This window comes from Acipenser ruthenus, chromosome 6, assembly GCF_902713425.1.
Source record: "Acipenser ruthenus chromosome 6, fAciRut3.2 maternal haplotype, whole genome shotgun sequence".
NCBI classification, from domain to species: Eukaryota; Metazoa; Chordata; class Actinopteri; order Acipenseriformes; family Acipenseridae; genus Acipenser; species Acipenser ruthenus.
The window spans coordinates 47,043,156-47,066,852 of NC_081194.1; the positions used below are offsets into that span (position 1 = coordinate 47,043,156).

The 23,697-nt window shown below is 40.5% G+C and overlaps 1 protein-coding gene across 2 annotated transcripts in view; it reads left to right on the plus strand.

Annotated features, from left to right (window-relative positions):
• Positions 1–16,633, plus strand: part of memo1 (mediator of cell motility 1) — a 30,349-nt gene extending 13,716 nt beyond the window's left edge. For both annotated transcript variants that reach the window (XM_034018216.3, XM_034018217.3), the window contains exons 4-9: positions 9,263–9,375; positions 10,604–10,715; positions 10,980–11,122; positions 13,901–13,977; positions 15,180–15,284; positions 15,889–16,633. In XM_034018216.3, coding sequence (XP_033874107.2) covers positions 9,263–9,375; positions 10,604–10,715; positions 10,980–11,122; positions 13,901–13,977; positions 15,180–15,284; positions 15,889–16,020 — 682 coding nt within the window. In that variant the 3' untranslated portion in view covers positions 16,021–16,633. The remainder of the gene's footprint in view (positions 1–9,262; positions 9,376–10,603; positions 10,716–10,979; positions 11,123–13,900; positions 13,978–15,179; positions 15,285–15,888) is intronic.
• The last annotated feature ends 7,064 nt before the right edge of the window (positions 16,634–23,697 follow it).

A 23,697-nucleotide genomic window follows, 5' to 3' on the forward strand; every position in this document is an offset into this window, starting at 1 on the left:
TTTGTTGTTTTCCAAGTTGCTGCAGTGATATTGTAGATGCTAGTAAAACGAGTTACTGTAAATGAGATACAGTTTTAGCGGACAGGTTTCATTAAGTAAACTTTTATTTGAAAATTTATGGAATTAAAAGTATAAATGCAAAACTGCATTGCATTTTTCTGTGTGACCGTGCAAAGTGAAAATCGGCAATTCAAAAACCGCCAAAATCCCCCAATGCATCAAATCCGCCAAATTTAATACCAGCCAAAATGTCCCGTTATATGGTACTGTATGTTCCCGCTGCCTGACATTTAGTGATGTAATTTCCTCCCAGCCCGAATTTAGACTTTAGAATTCAGGCCAGCCCAAGGAGTGAAATCGGACCAGAGAATTCGGGCTCCTGTCCGAATTGGGAACCAATTCAAGTAAATTAAAAACATGGAAACGGAGATGTCGGGGCGCAACTCGAACGCATACCTGGGTTATGTGGTTCATGGAAATGTGGTATTCGACTAACTGCGAAGTGCAAGAAGGATATTCAGATTAAGGTTATTCTCATATATGAATATGTCTATCTGTCTGTTAATGATTAACACTAGATTTTTCTAATAAGAACCAGAAATATAAGTGAACAGGATACAGTATATGAAGTTCAAAAACCTAGATCCTAGAACAAGGCCACTGGTTTTCTGGTTGTGTAACACTACTGTAGTATGTCGTGGAAATTCTAATAAAAGGAAGAGAGACTGCGAGTTCCAAACACACAGGCCTTTATTTCTTAAGTTTGCAAACTGAAAACACTCTCAACACACAGGGTGCTAGGTAATCATCGAGCGGTGTTCCAACATACAGAGTTAGATCAGTTTCTTATATACCTTAAAACTGTCAGTAAGGCAGAGGGTTAGCCAATGATGATTCAGATATTAGCATATAAGAAAAAACAACTTATAACTATGCATACGTGGCATATAGCTAAGCAAGCAGATAACAGGATGGGTAGTTTGGGTGTACGTGCAAAAAGACACGTCTGGCTCATCCTTTTATCTTCACAGCTGCAGTTGCAGTGTAGGCATCTTGCGGTTCCTTGTTCTGACTTTATCTTAAGCAAAGCATACAAGGTTATGCGAGCAAGGTTATAGGAGTGCAAAATGCCAGTACATTATGTCGAGCCAATTCTATTTTCTGTAACATTTCTATTACATTCCCTCCCTTTTGTGACTAATGTCTCAAACTTATTCAGAAAATGGATTGAAACACACACAATAGTACAAGTTAAAGCGAGATTTACAAAGTTTAACATGTAGTATAATATAAATGAAGTGACGACCCAACGTATCCCGCTTGCAGATTTTCCCCACTATCTTAATCAAGATGAGCTCCCATATGTAGGTAGTTCAGAACCTCTAACTACCGGGAATTACGACCTCCTAAATACTCATCAGTTCATCTGCCATTTTGTTGAAAGGGTCATCATTTGAATCATTACACTGGTCATCATAAGTAAGCAGGGGCATGTTTAAAACAGTGTCAACAGTTTTAGTACATAACTTTTTCACGCAGGTTATGATAAGCAAAAACAACAACAATATCACTACGCCATATATAAACCATTGTCAGTAATGTTCAAAGTGTTCCGTACAGTATGGTTGAGCATTGCCCACCAACCGTTGTCCGCATGTTTTCGATCATGTTCTGCACTCTGTGTGCAATGTTCTTTTTGTTCTGAGTTCTGTGCGATTTTCAGCGTAGCTGTGGTTTGTAATATCTGGCTCTTTTTTATTATCTTTAAGTTCAGTTAAGAGCCAGATGAGAAACACAGTTAATATGCTGCCAAGAAAAATAACAGTCAGGACTCTGGGGGTCCAAAGCTGCCTGTCCCAAGGCCATCCGAGCTGTCTACGTTGTTCCAGGGGCGATACATCTCCCTTCAGGCTATAGGGCACTTTTCTGCAATGGCTGGCGTGGACCCACGTTGATCGTTCAGCGACTTTCACCGCTGTTTGCGTTGTCAGGAGCACCTGGAACGGACCTGTCCAGCGTTGTTGATGCCAATGCTTCCGGTGGAGATCTTTGATGATCACCCAGTCCCCTGGCAGGAGCTTGTGGAGCGCCCCTTCCTTCGGCTCGGGTAGGGCGGCTTTTACCCTGGGGAAAATAGACTTCAGAACATTGTTAAGAGAAGCACAATATTTTACCATTTCATCCTCACATCCCATTAGGGTGAGCCTATTTTGAGGAAAAGGTGTGTTCAGCATCCGCATTGGGCGTCCCGTCAATACTTCATGGGGTGCTAGCCCTGTAGTACTGTGCGTGCGTCCGCGTATGTACATCAGGGCCAATGGTAATACTGTAACCCAGGAGAGCCCTGTTTCATAAGTTTTTATTGTTTGGTTTGTTCTCTCCACCAAGCCTCCACTTGCGGGGTAGTACACACAGTGTGTGTAAATCAATTTGTAGGCTTTCAGAAATGTTCTGTACCACACTTCACAAAATGAGAACCATTGTCAGGTGTCAATTTAGATGGCAGACCCCATCGGGGTATAATCTCTGTCATCAGGCTTTTTGCTACTGCCATAGCTGTGGCATGTCTGCAGGGGAATGCTTCAATCCATTTAGAAAAAGCGTCAATTATCACAAGGCAGTACTTGTAACCTTGGCAAGGCGTTAATTCAATAAAATCCATCATGACACGTTCGAAGGGGCCCTCAGGCCTCGGATGAACTGATACGGACATGGGCGTGCTGCGGCCTACATTGTTGGTCATACAAATCACACATTTAGCACAAAATTGGTTAGCATATGTAGAAAAACCTGGAGCAAACCAAAAATTGTTAACGACATTCACCACCCCTCCCTTTGACACATGGTCTTGGCCGTGTGCCAACTTAGCTACATAAGGGAAACATGAACGGGGAAGGGCAGGCAACCCAATGGGTCCTCGCCAAATCTTATGAGTAGAATCATAAGAGCATTTGTTTTTCCACAGAGCAATCTCGGCAGGACCCACACTGTGTTGTAAGTCAGCTACGTCCTGTATAGAAAATACTGATTCAGTTAAAGCAGGTAATGACACCATTTGGAGCACAGGGGCCTGAGTTGATGCGTCCGCTGCTTTAGCAGCAGCATCTGCAACAGCATTCCCTTGAGAGACAGGATCAGAAGCGTTAGTGTGTGCCTGGCATTTACATACAGAAATGGCTTTTGGTAGCAGAATAGCTTCCAACAAGTTGGCCACCAGTTTAGACTGACATATGGGCTTCCCCGTAGAAGTGAGGAAACCCCGCTGTTGCCAGAGGGTGCCAAGTCGTGTACAACCCCGAAGGCGTAGCGACTATCGGTATAGGGCAGCAGTGTGGAGTAGTGGTTAGGGCTCTGGACTCTTGACCGGAGGGTCATGGGTTCAATCCCCGGTGGGGACACTGCTGCTGTACCCTTGAGCAAGGTACTTTACCTAGATTGCTCCAGTAAAAACCCAACTGTATAAATGGGTAATTGTATGTAAAGATAATGTGATATCTTGTAAGTCGCCCTGGATAAGGGCGTCTGCTAAGAAAGAAATTATTATTATTATTATTATTATAGATGGTAACAGTTTGACTTTGAGCCAAAATACAACCACGGGTTAGGGTGAACAGTTCTGCGGCCTGAGCAGAAAGGTTGCCAGATAGTCTAGCGCTTTCTAGTACAGCAGTCGCAGTAGTTACTGCATACGCAACTAGAGGGTCACCCGCTGGAGAGCGCTGTGCCGAGCCATCAACAAACAATTCTAAATCAGCATTCAATAGGGGCACATCAGCAAGATCGGGTCGTGGCTTGCAGACCTGTTCTACTAAGGCGGTGCAATCGTGAGGCTCTCCATCGGCTTCTGTAGAAAGAAGTGTAGCAGGGTTAAGCACAGTACAGCGTTTTAGCACAACATGTGACATGGTCATTCTGGTAATGTAGTAGACGAGCTGGAGTCAGATGTGCTGTCTTGGCATGTGAAATGAGAGCATGTACTGCATGAAGAACATGTACAGTTCAAGGGCACATTGCAACTAGGTCAGCACTAGCCAGCACAGCTTCAGTGGCGGCGGTCACCGCTCTCAAGCAACAGACTAGCCCTCGGGCTATGTTATCAAGGCGCTTAGAGTAAAAAGCCACAGGACTTTGTTTTCCCCCATGCTCTTGTGTCAGTACTGCCGACATGAACCCTCCCTTTTCACAAACAGGTTAAAAGGTTTAGAGTGATCGGGTAACCCAAGACAGGGCAGAGAGAACAAGAGTTATTTAAATTTTTTGAGGGCAGTTAAGTCCGTCAGGAGTCCAGTCAATTGTGTCTTTCATAGTCATCTTATGGCCATGTATCAAGTCAGCTAGGGGCTGTGTTACTTCAGCGTAATCTGGAATCCAAGCTCTACAGTAGCCAGCCATACCTAGCAACATCATCATGTGTTTTTTTGTGGCAGGCTGGGGCAGTGTCAGAATTGCAGTGACACGCTCCAGGCCCAATTTCCTGCCTTCCGGTGTAATATCGTGTCCCAAGTATTTTACAGATGGTGACACGAGCTGCAGCTTTTTTTTTTATACCTTCTGGCCATTACGAGCTAGGTACTCTAAAAGAGCTCTTGTATCAGTTTTGCACGCGTGCTGAGTTTCAGAACATAAAAGCAAATCATCCACATACTGTATGAGTTTGCTTCCACCAGGGGGAACAAAACCTTCCAGATTCTGCGCCAAAGCGGCAGAAAAGACGGCTGGTGACTCGGTGAACCCTTGAGGCATAACTGTCCAGGTCCACTGTTTCCCCATAAAGGTGAAAGCAAACCAAAACTGTGAGTCCCTTGCAACGGGGATGCTAAAAAATGCATTTGCTAAATCAATAACAGTAAACCACTTCGCACTTGGGGGAACAGCTGACAAAACAGTAACTGGGTTTGGCACAATAGGGGCCCTTGCATATATCGCGTCATTTACTAACCTGAGGTCTTGGACAAATCGCCATTCTCCCGAGGCTTTGCGGACCGGGAGAATCGGGGTGTTGCAAGGCGAGTCTGGGCAGGGCACGATAGCTCCTCTAGAGACCAAAGACGCTTGCACAGGAGCAATGCCTTCCTGTGCTTCCTTGCTGAGAGGATACTGGGCGCGGCTAGGCCGGTGTGTGCTTTTTGGTGTGACTGTTAGGGGCTCTGCCCCTTTCATAAGGCCAATATCATACTTATCTTTTGCCCATAGAGAATCGGGGAGGCCGATCAGCAAGGGTGAAAACGTGCCTCCCAGTGCCTCCTCAGGGGGCGCATCTCGGTTCTCTGCCCCATGGATTCCCCGTTGGACAGGCGCGACCCAAAAGAAAGGAGCGCAAACAGCGCGAGCACTTGGGGAGAATTTGAACCCGTTTTCACTTTGCCAGTCAGTCACCTGCAACACAGACTTAAGCCAGACGCCAGTATCTTTCCACTCTACATCATCTGTTTTTGCTACGCTTATATGTGGCACAGAGTCAGTTGTGTGGTGAAGACTGATCACCATTCAGTTTAATGGCTGCAACACAAAAGCGTAAACCTATATACAAGGCTGTGCACATAATTGTTTTGTTAGATGGAGGTTGTGCTAACCACTTTTTCTCAAATTCATAATCTCTTGATAAAGGTGAGTACAGGGCAGTGCAATGTAAGGCATAAGGTGATATAAACCCAGTTTCATGACCCCAATGTTGTCGAGCCAATTTAAATAATTCCTCAATTTGTTCACCTCCGTTTTGTATATCCCATGAATAGAACCAACTACAGGTCTCAATCATTTGGGCCATCATCAAGGGACACGAGACGGTAACTCCGCTTTGCTCACATTTAATTTCACAATTGAATTTACATAGCAGATCTCGCCTCGCTAGGTTGCAAGGGCAGCATTCAGAGAAAATAAACCGATGCATAAACATTTTCCCTTCATATTGTACAGGTAAAGGTATCATAATTTTCTCCCTCAATACTACTCCCGAGGCTCCCACTGTTTTTACTGATTCATTTGATATCATTGGGTTGGGCATAGTTCTAGCATTTATGACAGACATTGCAGCACCAGTATCAATTAAGAATTCAAATGACTCACCATTCACGAAGAGATCAACGGTGGGGGCTTCTTGTGGTTTAGAAAAAGTTAGCACGTACTGCTTGTTTGCTGTTTTGGTGTCAGCTGTCCCTGCCTCGTTTCATTCTGGTTTCGGTTTGTATAGTGTTACTTGCGGTGGGGAAGCGCTCTGCCAGTTACTCCCGTTGGTTTGTTGTTGTTGTTGTTGCTGCTGTTTCTGACAATCTCTAGCAAAATGTCCTTCCTGGCCACAATTATAGCAAATAGTGTCTTTATTCTGGTTCTGGAAGTTTCTGTTGCCACCGCCTCCGCTTCCCCCTCCTCGACCCCTCCTACCACGCCTGCCCCGTCCGCGTTGGTATCCGCCTCGGGTTGGTCTTTCACCCTGATAATAAGCCAGCTGAGCTGCTTGCAATTTGACTCCTTCTTTTTCGGCTTTTGTCTTTTGATTGCTCTCTTGCTTCTGTTGTTGTCTTTTAGCGTGCTTGCAATGTTCGATAACCTGAATGAGGGGAGCCGTCTCCCATCCAATGCATGTCATCCGTACCTGTTTATTCAGGGCAGGTACGAGTCAGTTTACTATGGCTGCTTTTAGAAGACTGTTGTATTCATCGGTGCCTAGTCGGAGTCCGCTGTGTTTGCGGAAGCACGTCTCCAATCTTTGTCGATATTCCTCTAGAGACTCTTTGGAGTGCTGTGTGCAGCTATGTATAGTGTCCCAATCAGTCTTAGCAGGGTATTGCCGTTTCAATCTGTCCAGCAACTGTTCAAACTACGGTTGATCTCAGTCCAGGGGGCGACCACGGGGACCGAATCCATCGGGAACCACCCTGGAAACCTGTCGGGTTGCTTGGGGTGGATGTCAGAGGCGGAGGTACGGGCAGCGGACTCTCTGCTGCGGGCGGAGGCTGTTGATGGACCTGGACGGGCCGGTCGGGCTGAGGAGCAGGGGCTGTGGGAACAGGAACACAATACGGGGGGGGGGGGGGGACAGTCCTTTTCCTCATCGTAATCTCTATTTCTCTGTCTTTTTTTCTCTTCCTCAGTACTGTCTTTCTGACTTGCTTTTACCATTATGCCTTTAGCCTGCAATGCTGTTTGTCGTTCGGCTTCTCATTCCCATTTCCTATAACTATACCAGTCAACTTTATTTTTCTTTTTCCCTTTCTTTGTCTTCTCAAACTCTTCTAACTTTCCCTTACATTCTTGTAATTTTCTTTCAGGGTCCCTGGGAAATCAGCTATTTTATGCCACAGAACAACCTGGTCTACAACACCGCGACCCCATTTATCAGCCATCGTTCGTCCCGGTCCAACCAGCGGGTCCGGGTGACAGACCTCCTTTTTACTATTACTTGACCCCATTGTAATCAAACCCACGCGCGCACACACACACAATTATTAGATAACACTCGTTCACTCACCTATATCACTATATCACTGCCTATTTTTATTTGTACCACCTGCACAGAAAAATGACTTTTCTTAATTGACCATCCGACAGTGCACTTGGTATATTGATCAACTACACTAGTAGTATGACTTTTTAAAACTGTGCATTTAATTTTTTCGATTGTCATTTTTGGTTCAATATTCGGTATTTCATACGATGTCTTTTTAACTAGTTTCATTTGTAATTACTTATTAGTATTATTCATAGATCAGTCAAATCACTTCATTTCTATGTCTATTAGACAACAAAGTTCCCAGAAAGTTCCCAGAACCTTTCTGCGCAGCCCGTTCCCAGAACGGGTTTTATCAGGTTCCCAGAACCTGAACCACATGGTCGATCTTATTTTTGTCCTCAAGACAATAGAGTTCCCAGAACTCTTTCTGCGCAGCCCGTTCCCAGAGCGGGATTTATCAGGTTCCCAGAACCTTACCAATTGGTCTATTTTATGTATGAGGAAAACCAGTCTCACCCTTTGTCTTTGTTCGGGATGGCGTATCCGTCCACCGATGCTCCCAGCTGGGTTCAAGGCGGGTCCTTCTCCTCCGAAATTATTTCAGAGTGTGGTTCCCTGAGCCACTCCTAAGCAGCCCCCGTCGACGGTTAACCTCGAGGTCCCCGGGAACAATCAGCAAACTGAGCTAGCCATCCCATCCTCGTCGCCAAGAATTGTCATGGAAATTCTAATAAAAGGAAGAGAGACTGCGAGTTCCAAACACACAGGCCTTTATTTCTTAAGTTTGCAAACTGAAAGCACTCTCAACATACAGGGTGCTAGATAATCATCGAGCAGTGTTCCAACATACAGAGTTAGATCAGTTTCTTATATACCTTAAAACTGTCAACAGTGTTATAACTATGCATACGTGGCATATAGCTAAGAAAGCAGATAACAGGATGGGTAGTTTGGGTGTACGTGCAAAAAGACACGTCTGGCTCATCCTGTTATCTTCACAGCTGCAGTTGCAGTGTAGGCATCTTGCGGTTCCTTGTTCTGACTTTATCTTAAGCAAAGCATACAAGGTTTTGCGAGCAAGGTTATAGGAGTGCAAAATGCCAGTACATTGTCGAGCCAATTGTATTTTCTGTAACATTTCTATTACAAGTAAGTAAACATTTATTAGAATCTTCAGTAGTGCTCATTACTGTAATTTTTTAATTACCATTTGGTTTAATGCATATACATGGTTTGGTCCTGGTTTAAGTCAGTGACTTTGATTTGGAAGAAAAAATGCCTAAAGCTGTGTTTGTTGCCATCTTGCTGTGTAGCCAACTGATCCATTTCTGACCCTGTTTAGCATTTTCCAAGCTGTGTCTACAGCAAGAAAACTTTAGAAAAAAAAAGAGAGAAGTTGTCACACATTACAGCAATGAGACAATTATACGTTCTAGGTTATAACCCTGTATAACATACTTTTGACCTAGTTTCAAGCTTGAGGCACGAGAAAGTATAGAGTGGGACCTTATGCTAGGGTTACTCAAAACTAGACTTATGAGTCCATGTTGACAGTTAGTTACGTTTTATAACCATTGTAAGCCATTGTAAATATTCTTAATTGCTTAGCATTTAAATATGAACTGTATTTCAATGTTACACTAATAATTTGAAGTTTAAAAAAAGTCCAGTGTATCATGGCATAGTCCTGGAGCAATACAAGTAATATCAGCATGGGGTATTTTATGGAGGCAGCTGAGAAGCTGAAGCCTGCAATCCTGATTTCATACGGTCTTATACCCCATCAATTAAAAATCTCTCTCTTTCCTGCAGTCGAAGAGTATTTATCCTGGGACCGTCACATCATGTACCCCTCTCTCGCTGTGCACTTTCCCCTGCCGAAGTCTACAGAACGCCGTTGTATGACCTGAGAATTGATCAAAAGGGTGAGACAGTTAATTAAGATCTTTTGACACTTTGTGACAGCTGTGCTGCCTCTTTGTGGTTAACTTGCAAGAAGACAGTTTTGTACCTTAAGAAATGTAAATGGAGCCAAAGAGTTGTCCTTTTCAAAGAAGTTCTGTAGTCTGATTTGTTACAGATCTTTCTGCTGCTTTCTGCAGGTTTAATCCAATTAGAGTGAGAGGTTCCCAATATGTTAACTTCAGTGACGGTTAAATGCATGTGATGCATATCTGATTATTTCATGGCCCGTTACAACCCTTGTCCATTTTTTCAGGGAACCAAAAAAGATACAATGTCAAAAATACATAGCTGAAAGGACTGTGTTTTAAAATAAGGCGGCTTCCATTTAGATGTACTGTAGTTGGTTTTGTTGGTACAGTACTATATTTTAAACAGACGTATTTTAATTCAGAACGAGCCAAAAGAGACGACTGTGGACACATGGACTGTATTACCGTGGCTACAACTTCCATGCTATTCGTACTCTGCAACAATAAGCAAAAACAAAACAGTAACATAGCGCTCCGGTTTGTTAGTCATCAATGTAAGGGGCCGTACTCGCATAGCCCCTTAATCCTGCCTAACTCCTCCCCGCAATCAGCTTGGCGCCCTGGTGCATCCACTCGCCGAGGACCCTTGTTTAGCAGACCTGTGGCTACGCGACCTCCCCAAGATGGCCGACTTTCGGTGTCTACCCCTCGTCAGTCGGACCAAGTGTACAACCAACCTTACACAGCGCCTTCTCTGGCCGGGAGGGAGATGTACAGTTCAGATCCCTTCTCTCTCTGTCCCAGTACCATTGAAAAGTAGATCACTGTAATGTGGAATAGCTTGCCATAATAAGAGATGTGTATATTGTCTTCATCCTACTAATACATTTCCCTGCAACATTTAATCAAATTTGCGCAAGGGGTTCTAAAGATATATTCTCCATTAGCCCTTTAAACCCAAGTCCTGAATTTCTGTAAAAAGAAAATACCCTCAAGGTGAATAATTTGTCGTCCAGAGGTGCAGAGTCCATACGCATTGAGGTATAGCGCAATCTACAGTGCTACGCTACACTACTATGTTTTCTGTGATATTGGCTTATGGTAATCCTATTTATATTTACAGAACATCTTTTTAAGCAATGAAACAGTATATGAATTTAAACACATGGTTTTATTCAAGAGAGAATACAATTTGATTTTGCTTTTTATTTTTCTGCAGTTTATGCTGACCTCTGGAAAACGGGGATGTTTGAACGCATGACTCTGCAAACAGATGAAGAAGAACACAGTATTGAAATGCAATTGCCATATATTGCTAAAGCCATGGAAAGGTAAAGTATTCAACTTTAAACGCCAATGTTTGGTGTCATTAAATTCTGTATGCCTGAGTGGAGGTCTCATGTCTAGGTATAGAGGGAGTGTTCTCCATTGTATAATTGGCAACCACATAAGAGTCTGCGATGAAAAGATGCACATTTTTTCCCCCTGCTTTATATGATCTGCAGTTCCAAAAGTATTTTGGTGTAAGAGGGGTAATTGCACACATTTCTTTCTTTCTTTCTTTCTTTCTTTCATTCTTTCTTTCTTTTTTTAAGCCATAAAGATGACTTTGCAATTGTTCCTATCTTGGTGGGAGCTTTGAGCGAATCCAAGGAACAGGACTATGGAAAACTCCTCAGTAAATACCTGGCTGATCCTAGTAACCTCTTTGTGATTTCCTCAGATTTCTGTCATTGGGGTAAGATGGATGCCTGAATCTTTACTACAGTGGTTCCCTATCAAGTATGAAAAGTAACCATTACCGAATGGTGTTTACCTGTAAAGATACCGGAACCTCAATAGAATACCAAAGCTGCACACAAGCGCCTGTGGCGTAGCCATGCTCGCCCCCGAGAGCATAAGGGCTACGGACACAGGTACTGTTATCATTTTCCTTTCAGATCCTAAGGGTAGAGCATACAGATAAGTACCGGTTACTTTTATCTGCATATTTCGCTACTAACGCAATAATTATTTTTGAAATGTTGTATTTTTATTTTAGTAATTGCATGTCATTTTTGCACACAGCCTGTTGCTTGTTACTTCCCATAGCGCCGGCGGCTTCTACCACCCCTTCCAGGGATCAAGCAGCTTAAGTCGGCTGACTTGTGCTCTCCTACAGGCTGCTAACTCTGGCTGGAGTTAAAATAAAAAAGAAATAGAAGTGTTTCATTTAGGAATAATATTCTTATTTCTGAATTGTAATTGTTGTTACTGTTTTGTGAGAAAATATTTATTGTGTGCTGGGCTCAGCAGCTCTGCATTAACTAAACTAAAAATAAAACTTTGTTGGTCCAGATTTATTATTAATGGAAATTATATTATTGTGGTTACTGTTTACAATGAGAGTTTCTTGTGTGTGTTTTTTTTGGTTTAAAATAAATAAAATACAAAGTAACACGGTTACAGCTGCTGGGCTCAGCTTGCAGCACCATTACGAAGGCAGTTTAGGGTTAGGCTAACAGCAGACTTTCCTCAGTTGTTCCAACTGTGGGTTTGCCAGAAGCTATACAGTTCCTGTATACTGCTTCTTGCGGTAACGCAGGGCAAGGTTACTGCACAAGTACCGTACCGACCCGGTGCAAGTCACCGCACATGTACCGTACTGAGGCCGCGGGTACCGTACCAGCTCAGTGCAAGTCAGCACACGTGTACCGTGCCGAGGCTGCGGGTACCATACTGACTCAGTGCAAGTCACCGCACGTGTACCATAATGAGGCCGTGGGTACCATGCCGACTCAGTGCGTCACCGCACGTGTACCATGCCAAGGATACCGTACCGTCCCGGAGCAAGTCACTTCGCGTGTACCGTACCATGGGCGCTGTGCCAAGGATACCATACTAACCCGTTGCAAGTCACCGCATGTGTACCGTTTTACTGTTCAATTTTCTGGTCAGTTTTCAGTACTGAAGAGATGTCCATTCCTTTTGGGCAGGGCCCTTCCCCATTGCCTACATCACTTCCTGGCGGGACAATTTTTGAAAGGAGCTGGGCCACCTCCTGAAGGCTATTGTTCCTCGCTGGAGGCTTAACACAGTGCTTGAGGCACTAATGAAGACTCCATTTGAGCCCTTGCATTCAGTGGAACTGAAAATTTTGTCACTTAAAGCGGCTTTCTTGCTTGCAATCACCTCCGCTAAGCGAGTGAGTGAGATGCAGGCATTTTCAATGGCTAAAGCCTGCTTAATTTTTAAGAAGCCTAAAACTATCTCGGCATTCCACATCAACCAGTCTGTGGAATTGGAGGCTTTCCATCCACCTCCTTTCCAGTCTGACAGGGAGCGACAGCTCCATACGCTCTGCCTGTGCAGGTACTAGCTTATTATGTGGACAGGACACAAAGATGGAGGCGGTCTGAACAGTTTTTGGTCTGTTATGGGGCTAAGTCCCATGGGTAAGCCCTGTCTAAACAGAGGCTATCAAAATGGATAACAGACACAGTCAGGACGGCCTATGAGTGAGCCAACTTGCCCCCTCCAGAACAGCTCACTGCCCATTCTACCAGGGGCATGGCAACTTCGTGGGCTTTGTTCCAGGGTGCATCTGTCAATGACATTTGCAATGCAGCAGTTTGGGATACTCCCCATACCTTTACAAGATTCTATTGACTGAATGTCAAAAACCCTGGCTTTGGAACTGGTGTTGAGGGCGGCTTCAGGGTCAACCCTTACAACATAACATAGAAGTGAGTTTTCCCACAATTTTTTAGCCCTAGCTACTTGTTTCTGAGGTTCCGAATGGTAACGCACAAGGCGCAGTAGCAGTCCGGTCGTTATGCAATATTGCCTTGCAACGGCTTTGGTACACTAACCCATTCGGTAATGGTTACATTTCATACTTGATAGGGAACATTGGGTTATTATCATAACCATGGTTCCCTGAAATAGAAATGTAACTATTAACCTTCAAGGTCGCTGTGTCCATGATTGAAGCATGTTTGAAGGAAAAATTATACTAGTACCTGTGTCTGTAGCCCTCCTATGCTCTCGGGTGAGAATGGCTACGTCACGGGTATTCTATTCAGGGTCCGGGATCTTTACAGGTAAACACCAATTCGGTAATGGTTACATTTCTATTTCAGGGAACCAGGGTTATGATAATAACCCAACAATATCACTGAAGTGAGGAGGGTCTGATTTAAATAATGTGATGCCCTTCACAGCATTGTTGCACTGATCAGTAAATTAACCACAGATGTCAATGAAAGACATTTAAAAACTCTAGTTATGCAGATCATATAGGGAGGCATACATGACTATGACTACTAGCAAACACAAGATATTAAGAAACTGTTGTGTATCAGGATTTCATTTTCAATTTTTTTAGTATGCTGTGCTACTTGTGTGGTATTGAATTTGTTTATTTTTAAATGTCTGTAGTATTTCTTCTGTTTTTTTTTCCTCAGTGTTGTGAAAAGAGCTTTACCAAATATTTCAGCTTTGATAGTAATATTTTATTGTGTGTTTTCTTACAAAGGACAGCGTTTCCGCTATACATATTATGATGATGCCCAAGGGGAGATCTACAGCTCTATTGAACACCTTGATAAAATGGTAAGAAGACTATTTGAGCTCTGCTTTCTCATTGTGGCATCAGGAAATAAAACCATGGTACAACTGAAATGTTAACTTTGGTAGTGTTGTCATATGTCAGAAGGTGTGCAGAGTACTGCTTAATTTGTGGGATAAAAAATCGCGATAATTGCAATTATCGTGGTGTTTGCTCATTTAGATTCCGCTGTTTATACAAATATAAAATACATGAGTTCCTCGCTAAACCGAGTACAGATTACCTGGTATAATTACGTGTCCGGTTTAGAAAAAATAAATAAACCCATGCACATTTATACTGCTCATTGTATTTTAAATGTATTTCCCTTTTTGCTAAAATACCATTTCTGTGTTGTGTTCTTTGTACACATGACATTGAGAATGACTGTACTTTATACAGTATACAGATAGTACAATCAAATGAATACACAGTACATTTTTATACTTTAGCCTCTAGGCAACTGTAAATAACGGTAACACACAAAATAAATCATGCCTTCACTGTACACATCACTGTAGAAATTGGAAATAAGAAAATATTATTTTAAGTTGAAACTAAGGAATTTAGCACACTTTCTTTTTACCCAACTACTTAATAGTACACAAAACAACAAAATAGTTAATGTTGCCGCACTAACAAGCTATGATACCATACAGTACCTTACATACAGGGGCGGTGCAGCACCCTTGACTTTGCATGGCTTCCATCATATACAGGGGTTACAGTTTTGTTCAATGGCTTTCAGCACCCCCACGATAAAAATGGTTTCAGTGCCACTGCTTACGTATACTGCAGACAATAACAAAATAAGTCAATTTTAAATTTACATAGAATAGTTTACAGTGTATGCATGGCAGCAAAAAAACACACAGCGTACCTGCTATTTTCTCAAATAGTCCACATTTGTTTTCTGTTGGTATGGGGTCTGTCATGTAAGGTATCAGAAAAATGCTACTGCATAAAAAAAAAACTAGTAGCAAATTGAGTTTTGGGTAGCAAAATGCTACCAAATATACGTTAACTTCAAGCCTTGCTTAAATGTTTATAATATTGCAAAAAGAAAGCTTACATTTGTGGTGCTTTAATGGCCAACATGAAATAAATATTGCATGTTGCCATTTACCGTTAGGTAGAAGATTTGCCGAATTTGGTATTTTGTGTTGTCATGTATAATAATAGCTTCATATAACTGTTTGTTTTCTAGGGAATGAGTATTATAGAACAGCTAGAGCCTATATCCTTTAGTAACTACTTGAAGAAATACCGCAACACTATTTGTGGGCGTCATCCAATTGGTGTGCTGCTAAATGTAAGTACTGTGCCACCAAATCTGTTAAGTATGACTTACTGTTACATGCATTACCATGTTTAAAATAAATAATGTAACAAAACATTTGTTACAGTAAATGAAGATATATATTTAGACACTTTTCACTTCTGCATTGGGTACGAATGTTCAAAGATGCCATCCATGAAATTAACTTGTACATGTGTCCCTCTAAAAGCAAGCCGTGACATTCATCCCCCACCATGGCTGTAATAACTTATCAAAATTTGCAGTGTGATCACTTTGCCAGCATTAAGATAGTGATCTCATGAGTAGTATGCGAATTGTCTTGTTTTTTTTTATTTAATTAATGTGTGTAAACAACATCAGATCTTGCTACATTAACCTTTGGGTTTAACAGGTATAAAAGGATATGGATATGTTGCTCAGGTCCTATAGTACTTTTATAGAATCTGCTGTAAAGTATGTGGGATATGAAATTGGATTATTGTTTGTAAGATTGTAGTGCAATAATCTCTTTCCATAACCTGTGAATAAGTATTATTGCTTCACTTAAATAAAAGAGAGCCAGAATTAACTGAATCCTTAAATGTAATCCTGACTGCTATATCTGCTCCTGTTTCAGGCTGTTGGGGAGCTAAAGAAGAATGGAATAGATATGAATTTTTCTTTCCTGAACTATGCCCAGTCTAGCCAATGCAGAAACTGGCAGGATAGCTCTGTGAGTTATGCAGCTGGAGCACTGATAGTCCATTGAGACATCTTCAACTCAGGAAGCCAACCTTCGCCCACTGGCTCTCTCTATCTGTCTCTCCCTCCCACGCCCAGCCCCAGCTTTTCCTTTTACAATGATTCAGAGAGTTCAAAATTTTAGGGCATCGTATAATGTGATATATATCTCCCCAACATCTTTTTCTTTTTTCTTTCTGTTTCTTAGTGTAGTCTCCCAATTGTGTTGGTGGTTAAAGGAGTAAGGCTGGTGTAAAATTTGAACAGTAGACACTTCTGATTTAGGACCTGGTTCCTGAGCAAAATGTAAACCATTTATGTATCTTACATGTGTGCTCTTTGCAGATCTTTGCACATGTTACTCTGCTTAAAGATTAGTTTTGCAGGATGTAAAAGGAAAACAAATGTGGAAGTTTATACACAAAAACAAACAAACATTTTTTAAATTATCCTGTATTCTATTAGGACATATGAAAAGCAGTATAGGTAGTTAATGCAAACATTGTACAACAGGAAGCTTGTATTGTAGTTCCTAATAAAGGGCTACACACAATACAAACTCCACTATTTTGTCGTACAGTCATACCAAAAAAAGCAAACTTTTTTTTAAGCCAACAATTAAAAATGATTTCTGCCTCTTTGCTATGATTTTTGTTTCCCTTTCTGTCTAAGAAACTTACACCTCAAATAACTAAGGCTTTAAAATGTACTGTTTTCCACTTAGCAGCATTGTCTTGTGTCCCTTGTTTTTCATTCTGTTTTATTATAATAATAGTAGGAATTATGTAAATAATTTCAAGCAGAATTTTGTTGATTTTAGAAATGTTGATTTGTTCCTGGTATCTTATCACTTCCTATGCTGAATGTACTCTCTATTATTATTGTCTGGCCTTGGTCCCACTCACACTGTGGAGTAGGTGATTTTTGTGCCAGCTCAAACTAGGACCGGCTGGGTTTACACTACGAAAAAAAAACCCATCCCAAGAGCTAAGCTGCCTCAAAGCCATCTTAAGTGTCAAATGTAAACAGGCTACCTAGCTCATAAGAGGTAAGACTATTGAGCTGATTGGTGATCATTCATTTTACAGGTTCGAGCAGAACTATGTCACAGTACTTGTCAAGAGTAACAGAGAAGAGGTTTTGTAATTGAGGACCAGTAAGTCATTCTGAATTTGCTTAGAATTATAGATTTTTTTCATTTAACTAGGTTCACTGTTGGCTGTGTAAGTATACCAATATTTAAATGTGTAGTTTAGAGGGATTTTAAGTAGGATACATACAAAAAAACCCAAATTGAATGCAAAACAAAATCTTCTCTTTTTTTAGGATATATTATATTTTTTCTGAATGTAGTTAGCATGAGATTTTATGAGGTTTATTAAAAAGCAGTAAAAGTACAAAAATCCCCCACAAAGTACAAAAGCTAAAATGACCAAATATACTGTAGTATGTTTTTTTCCCTTTAAAAAAATGCAGTTCTTTGTTTCAGCCAGAGGAGGTCAGACATATGAAAACTGTGTATTGGTCTGAACATTTCATTGTATATGGTAGGAACCACATACAATGAAATAGTGCTATCAGGCCAGTGCACTGTTTCATTGTATTTGCCGCACAGCACTGATTTAATGGGATGAATGTCAGTGCTTTGTTTAGGGTGTACCAGTTCAAGAATCACAGTTATTTCATTGCTATAACAAACATAACATAAATAATTCCATAAATCTCCATTTACTTCAAGTACTAACAACAACAAAAAAAAAGGAACAAAGGATTCCATATTTTCGTGGGCATGGGGCTCTTGGCTAAATATGCACATTGTATGTTATTTACAAAAAAAAAAAAGCCTACACCGATGAGCGATGTTGTCAGTCATTGCCCTAGACATACTTATATTGAAATTATAAAGGAAATAAATAACATAATTCAATTTTTTAGAGTAAAGTGAAGGTCCTTTGGTATATTCCTTTGTTATATTGGTGAACTTTCCGAGGCAAATGTACAGTACATTCTTCTATAGTAATTCATAGAGCTCTTGAGGCAGTGGTTGCTATTTTCTTTTTTTTTTTTTTTGTGCAACCTTGATAACGGCACATGTCCGCAGATGAAAAATGTGCTTTCTTTTTGGCATGGCTGTAATTGCTGATTGGATTAACTGGAAACATTTTTACTTCAAGTTTTGAGCAGAAAATAAGAGATTTGACATTTTCTAGGGTGGTCTCGGTTGAACAAGCACATGGGGGAGTGATTTAATGTTATGAAAGCAGCTGGGTTTATTGATTAAAATGACTGAGAATCTTTAGCTGGGTGCATGTCAGCTCCCACTAATGATAGCTGCTGTTTCAAGCCCTCTAGGTACATTTGAGCAGAGCTACCTAGTGCCTCCCCAGACACTCATTTGTTCACAGTTTCAACCCTCACAGAAACATTTGAAAAATGCCCTTGTGTTACCCTGAAGAAAAGTGCCATTAGCAGACTACAGAATTACCAGTAATGAAAACAAAAATAATTGCATACTGAATAATGCATAGTAGTCTTCTACAATGACAATTAAGAGATGGCTGGGTCACAGTAGTTATTTATCTTGATAATTATTATTATTTCTGATATATTGGTCAATATCTGCTGATGTTTTAAAATCAGAGTTAACTGGCGACATTGACCACATTTGCACATATTGGGGGTGATGTGCAACATCTGGACCTGGGACCTCAAAATAACAGATCTGTTGTATTATTAATTCCCTGTGTTTCATTATGAGAAATAGATTCCAAAATTCGATTTTTTTGTGAGCTCAGTGTTATTTAAAAGAAGGTCTCCACTAGCCTTTAATAAAGTGTTTTATTGCATTTTTTAATACAAATTCCCTCTCTTTTAGACCAGTCTATCCTGTTATTTAGTTTTGGCAAAACAATATATTTTACATAGTAGTTCGCAAACTTAAAGTTGAAGTGGCCCCACTGCAAGAAAGACTAAATGTAGTTTTTACAGTACAGACCAGTATATTACTGAATAGTAAACCAGAAAATAATAAAACATCTGCACATTATGAAAAGAGCTGTTGCAATGCATTTTAGCCATTTTGGAGTCTGCCAAACAACAAGCACAAATAACTTGATTGGCCGATTGTATTTTATATGCATTGTTAAGCATCTCACCTTGTGAGTGGAGTATTATGTTGTGAATTGACCCAGGATAATTAGCTCAGTACAACAAGAATATGTTCAATACTAATACTTTATTAAACATATATTAACAGTAAGCATTACAGAAAGATAAGATATGCTTATCTACCAATTCCTGAGATGCAGAGTGTAACAATCTTCTGCTGATCTAACATCAGACTCGAACTATGCTTTGTTTTACCTAAACAAAGGTTTATACTTCTTTAGGACTTAATTGTCACAAAATGACAGCAATGATGTTATCATCTGAACTTATCTGGCTTGAGGTTTTCAACCACAACTAGAATTAGTAGAGTTCAAAACATTATAAGTACATGTTATGGTATCAGCAGCATGCATACTAAACATTGAGTACATGCGATTCTGCTATCATAGACTTATTTTTACATTGCAAACAAAGTACAGACAAATTATGCTAGAATAGAAACTCAGAAAACGGCAAACAACATTTCATATTGTAACAGCATGCTTGTTTCACATTAATCTTTTAGTGACAACCCTCAAAAAGCAAGTTACGTTTCAGTGAGCCAGCTATGCACTGTAATGCCTTGATTTAGTACTTTTTCTGGATCCACCAAGAAGGCAAATAAATATTTTCTGAGAGGAATAAAAAGATGTTGGTACCATTATAAAACTAGCAAGATACAACTTAGTTACAGGAAATGATTGTTCTAAGTAGTTTTCTTATTTTTTTTAATTTTTTTTACCATGATTGTATGATAAAGGGGCATTCAGAACAGAAAATATGAGGCACTTTTTTACACAGAATTGTGGGAGTTTGGAACCAACTCCCCAGTACTGTTGTTGAAGCTGACACTGTGGGATCCTTCAAGAAGCTGCTTGATGAGATTCTGGGATCAATAAGCTACTAACAACCAAACGAGCAAGATGGGCCGAATGGCCTCCTCTCGTTTGTAACCTTTCTTATGTTCTTATAATTGGTAGGCCTGTCTACCAATTCCAGAGTGGTGTGTGTGGGTCAGGTAGAGATTGGTGTGTCCTTCAGATAAAGTGCCCTGTCTACTTTGAGAACATTGAAGATCAAAGAGCTTTAAACATTGGAAATAGCTCTTGGAACCTCAAAACATATTAATTATATCTTGACATGCAAACAAAACTTTGTTTTTGCAGAAATCATTTAGGGCTTAATAACCTCCTAGGCTATGTTGACAGTACTAATAAAGACCATTAAAGGAACTGTGCCTTTGGACTAAACTTTTCATGGATATTTGTTACAAAAACACATCCTCAAAAATAATCAATTATTTAGACATGTGTTTATCTAATCATTTTTTTTTTTTAATTATTATTTATTTTGGTGCGTGTGAAAATAGAACGTAGGAATGGTGAAAACCAATGGTACTACCTACAATCAGGCATGGTGATAGGACATGCCTTGACTTGAGCTTCCCCTCACAGCTCTGACAGCACACCTTAGACCTGGCCCTCTGTGTGGAGATTTTTGTCAAATGGACTAATGTCCATAAACTGCACAAACCAATTACATGATTATTTGGAATGAGCTCTCCACAGCAAGCAGATATATTGTACTAACCTGTACTGTCTTTAGGAAAGAAAAAGAAAAAAATTCAAATCCCTTAAACTAGTTTTATTTGTAATACGTTTTTCAATTTTTTTGGATATGTAGTATCGTTGGTTGAGTGTAATTAAAATAGCATGCTGTGGAGAGCCTACTAATGTCCACTGGGATGTTTAGAGCAGTGGTTTTCAACCTGTGGTACGTGTACCTTTACTGGTACGCGACAGGCTTGCAAATGGTACGCACCGACAGTTCTTTATGACAATATGATTCCTCAAAACACAATGCTCTCTCAATCGCACCACCAAATTATGATGCAGGACTCCAGACTCTGACTAAAATGGTTACAAATGCAACAACAACAAAAACAAAACATTTTGACAACTCTTTTTTTTAGGGGTTACAGACACAAAAATGCTTTATCTCCCTTTAAAAACAAGTGTCAATATTTACGAATGCGACATGACGTCGGTCTGTGTGTGTGTGTGTGTGTGTGTGTGTGTGTGTGTGTGTATGTATGTATGTGTGTATGTATATATATATATATATATATATAGATAGATAGATAGATAGATAGATAGATAGATATATATACACACAGTCACCTCCAAAATTATTGGCACCCTTGATAAAGATGAGCAAAAAAGACTAAATAATACCAGTACTGAGCTATATTGTAATTTTCCAGCATGTGGAATATATTTGACTTTATTAATGATTCAATGGAATCAAGTAAAATTACACATTTCTCAAATTATAAAATTATTTCCAAAAAAAATGAAGTGTCACAATTATTGGCACCCTTGTTTTCAGTACTTTGTGCACCCTCCTCTTGCAAGGATAACGGCACTGAGTCTTTTTCTATAATGTTTAATGAGATTAGAGAACACATTGGGAGGGATCTTAGACCATTCCTCCATACAGAATCTTTCCAGATCCTTGATATCCTTAGGTCTGCGCTTATGGACTGCCCTCTTCAATTGAAACCACAGGTTTTCAATGGGGTTCGGAGACTGAGATGGCCATTGCAAAATGTTGATTTTGTGGTCAATTAACCATTTCTTTATGGATTTTGATGTGTGCTTGGGGTCATTGTCTTGCTGGAAGATCCACTTGCAGCCAAGTTTCAGCCTTCTGGCAGAGGCAACCAGGTTTTTGGCTAAAATGTCCTGGTACTGGGTAGAGTTCATGATGCCGTTGACCTTAACAAGGGCCCCAGGACCAGTGGAAGCAAAACAGCCACATAACATCAAAGATCCACCACCATATTTTACGGTAGGTATGAGGTTCTTTTCTGCACATGCATCCTTCTTTCGAAGCCAAACCCACCGCTGGTGTGCGTGGCCAAAGAGCTCTATTTTCGTCTCATCTGACCATAGCACCTGGTTCCAATCGAAGTGCCAATGCCATTTTAGCAAACTCCAGGCGCTTACGCTTGTTGGTTGCTCTCAATAAAGGCTTTTTTTCTGGCAACCCTTCCAAATAGCCTACTGGCATGGAGGTGGGGTCTAATTGTAAATTCGGAGACTTGGTGACCCCAAGATGCAACCAAGTTCTGTAATTCTCCAACTGTGGCCCTTGGATTTCCCTTTGCCTCCCGAACCATCTGCCTCACTGTGCGTGGGGGCAAGATACATTTACGTCCTCTACCAGGCAAGTTTGCCACTGTTCCAGTTTTTTAGCTATTGTTTTGTACCCATTGCTTGATTTATGAAGGCCAACAACCATTTGTCTCTCTTCATTTGTGAGTTCTTTACCTTTCCCCATGGTGATGGATGACACATGGATTTCATATGCGTGTTACCTCATTTTTATACCCAAGTGAAACAGGAAGCCATGGAAGGCCACAATACTGTTCCTTAAGACTGAGATGAACTTAAAGAAGTAGAATGTTAATGCAGATTTATTTTTGTTTGATTTTATTTATAAGAATCTTTAGGGGTGCCAATTATTCTGACACCTTTTTGCAAATTTTTTTTATTACTTGTTAATAAATTAAAAAAAAACATTTTCTCTGAGCAATTGTATTAGAATAAAAGAATATGGTTTCCCCATATATTTGAGCATAAAATATAGCTCATTACCTGTGTTTATACAGCCTTTTTTGGTCATCTTTATCAAGGGTACCAATAATTTTGGAGGTGACTGTGTGTGTGTGTGTGTATATGTGTATCTGGCTCTTTGAGCTAATATATATATATATATATATATATATATATATATATATATATATATATATATATATATATATAATTATACAGTGCCCTCCATAAGTATTGGGACAGTGAAGTCAAAATTGCTATTTTTGCTGTACACTCAAGCAATATGAAAATACGAGTAAAAGATTAATATGAGGCAAAAGTACAGAATGTCACCTTTTAGTTCTGGTGGTTTCAAGACATACATGTTTTACCAAGTAAGAATAACAACACTTTTAGAGTTCCATCCCCCCCATTTTATGTGAGCATAAGTATTGGGACAATTCAACTTAAAGCAAATATAAGAAGTATAAAAGCCAGTATTTAGTCGCAAATCCCTTGCATGCAATAACAGCAGTGAGTCTGCGACCCATTGACATCACCAAACTCTTGGTATAGTCCTTTTGAGATGCTTTGCCAAGCCTTTACTGCAGCCATTTTCAGCTGTTGCTTGTTTTGGGGAGTTTCTGACTTCAGTCTCCTCTTCAGCAAGTGAAATGCATGTTCAATCGGATTTAAATCAGGAGATTGATTTTGCCAGTCTAAAACATTCCACTTTTTTCCCCCTGATGAACTCCTTGGTTGCATTGGCAGTGTGTTTTGGGTCATTGTCCTGTTGCACTGTGAAGCGCCGCCCAATGAGTTTGGTGGCATTTTCTTGTACATTGGTAGCCAAGATGCTTCTGTACACTTCTGATGTCATTCTGCTGCTGCAATCATTCGTTACATCATTAATAAAGATGAGTGAGCCCGTTCCAGAGGCAGCCATGCATGCCCATGCCATG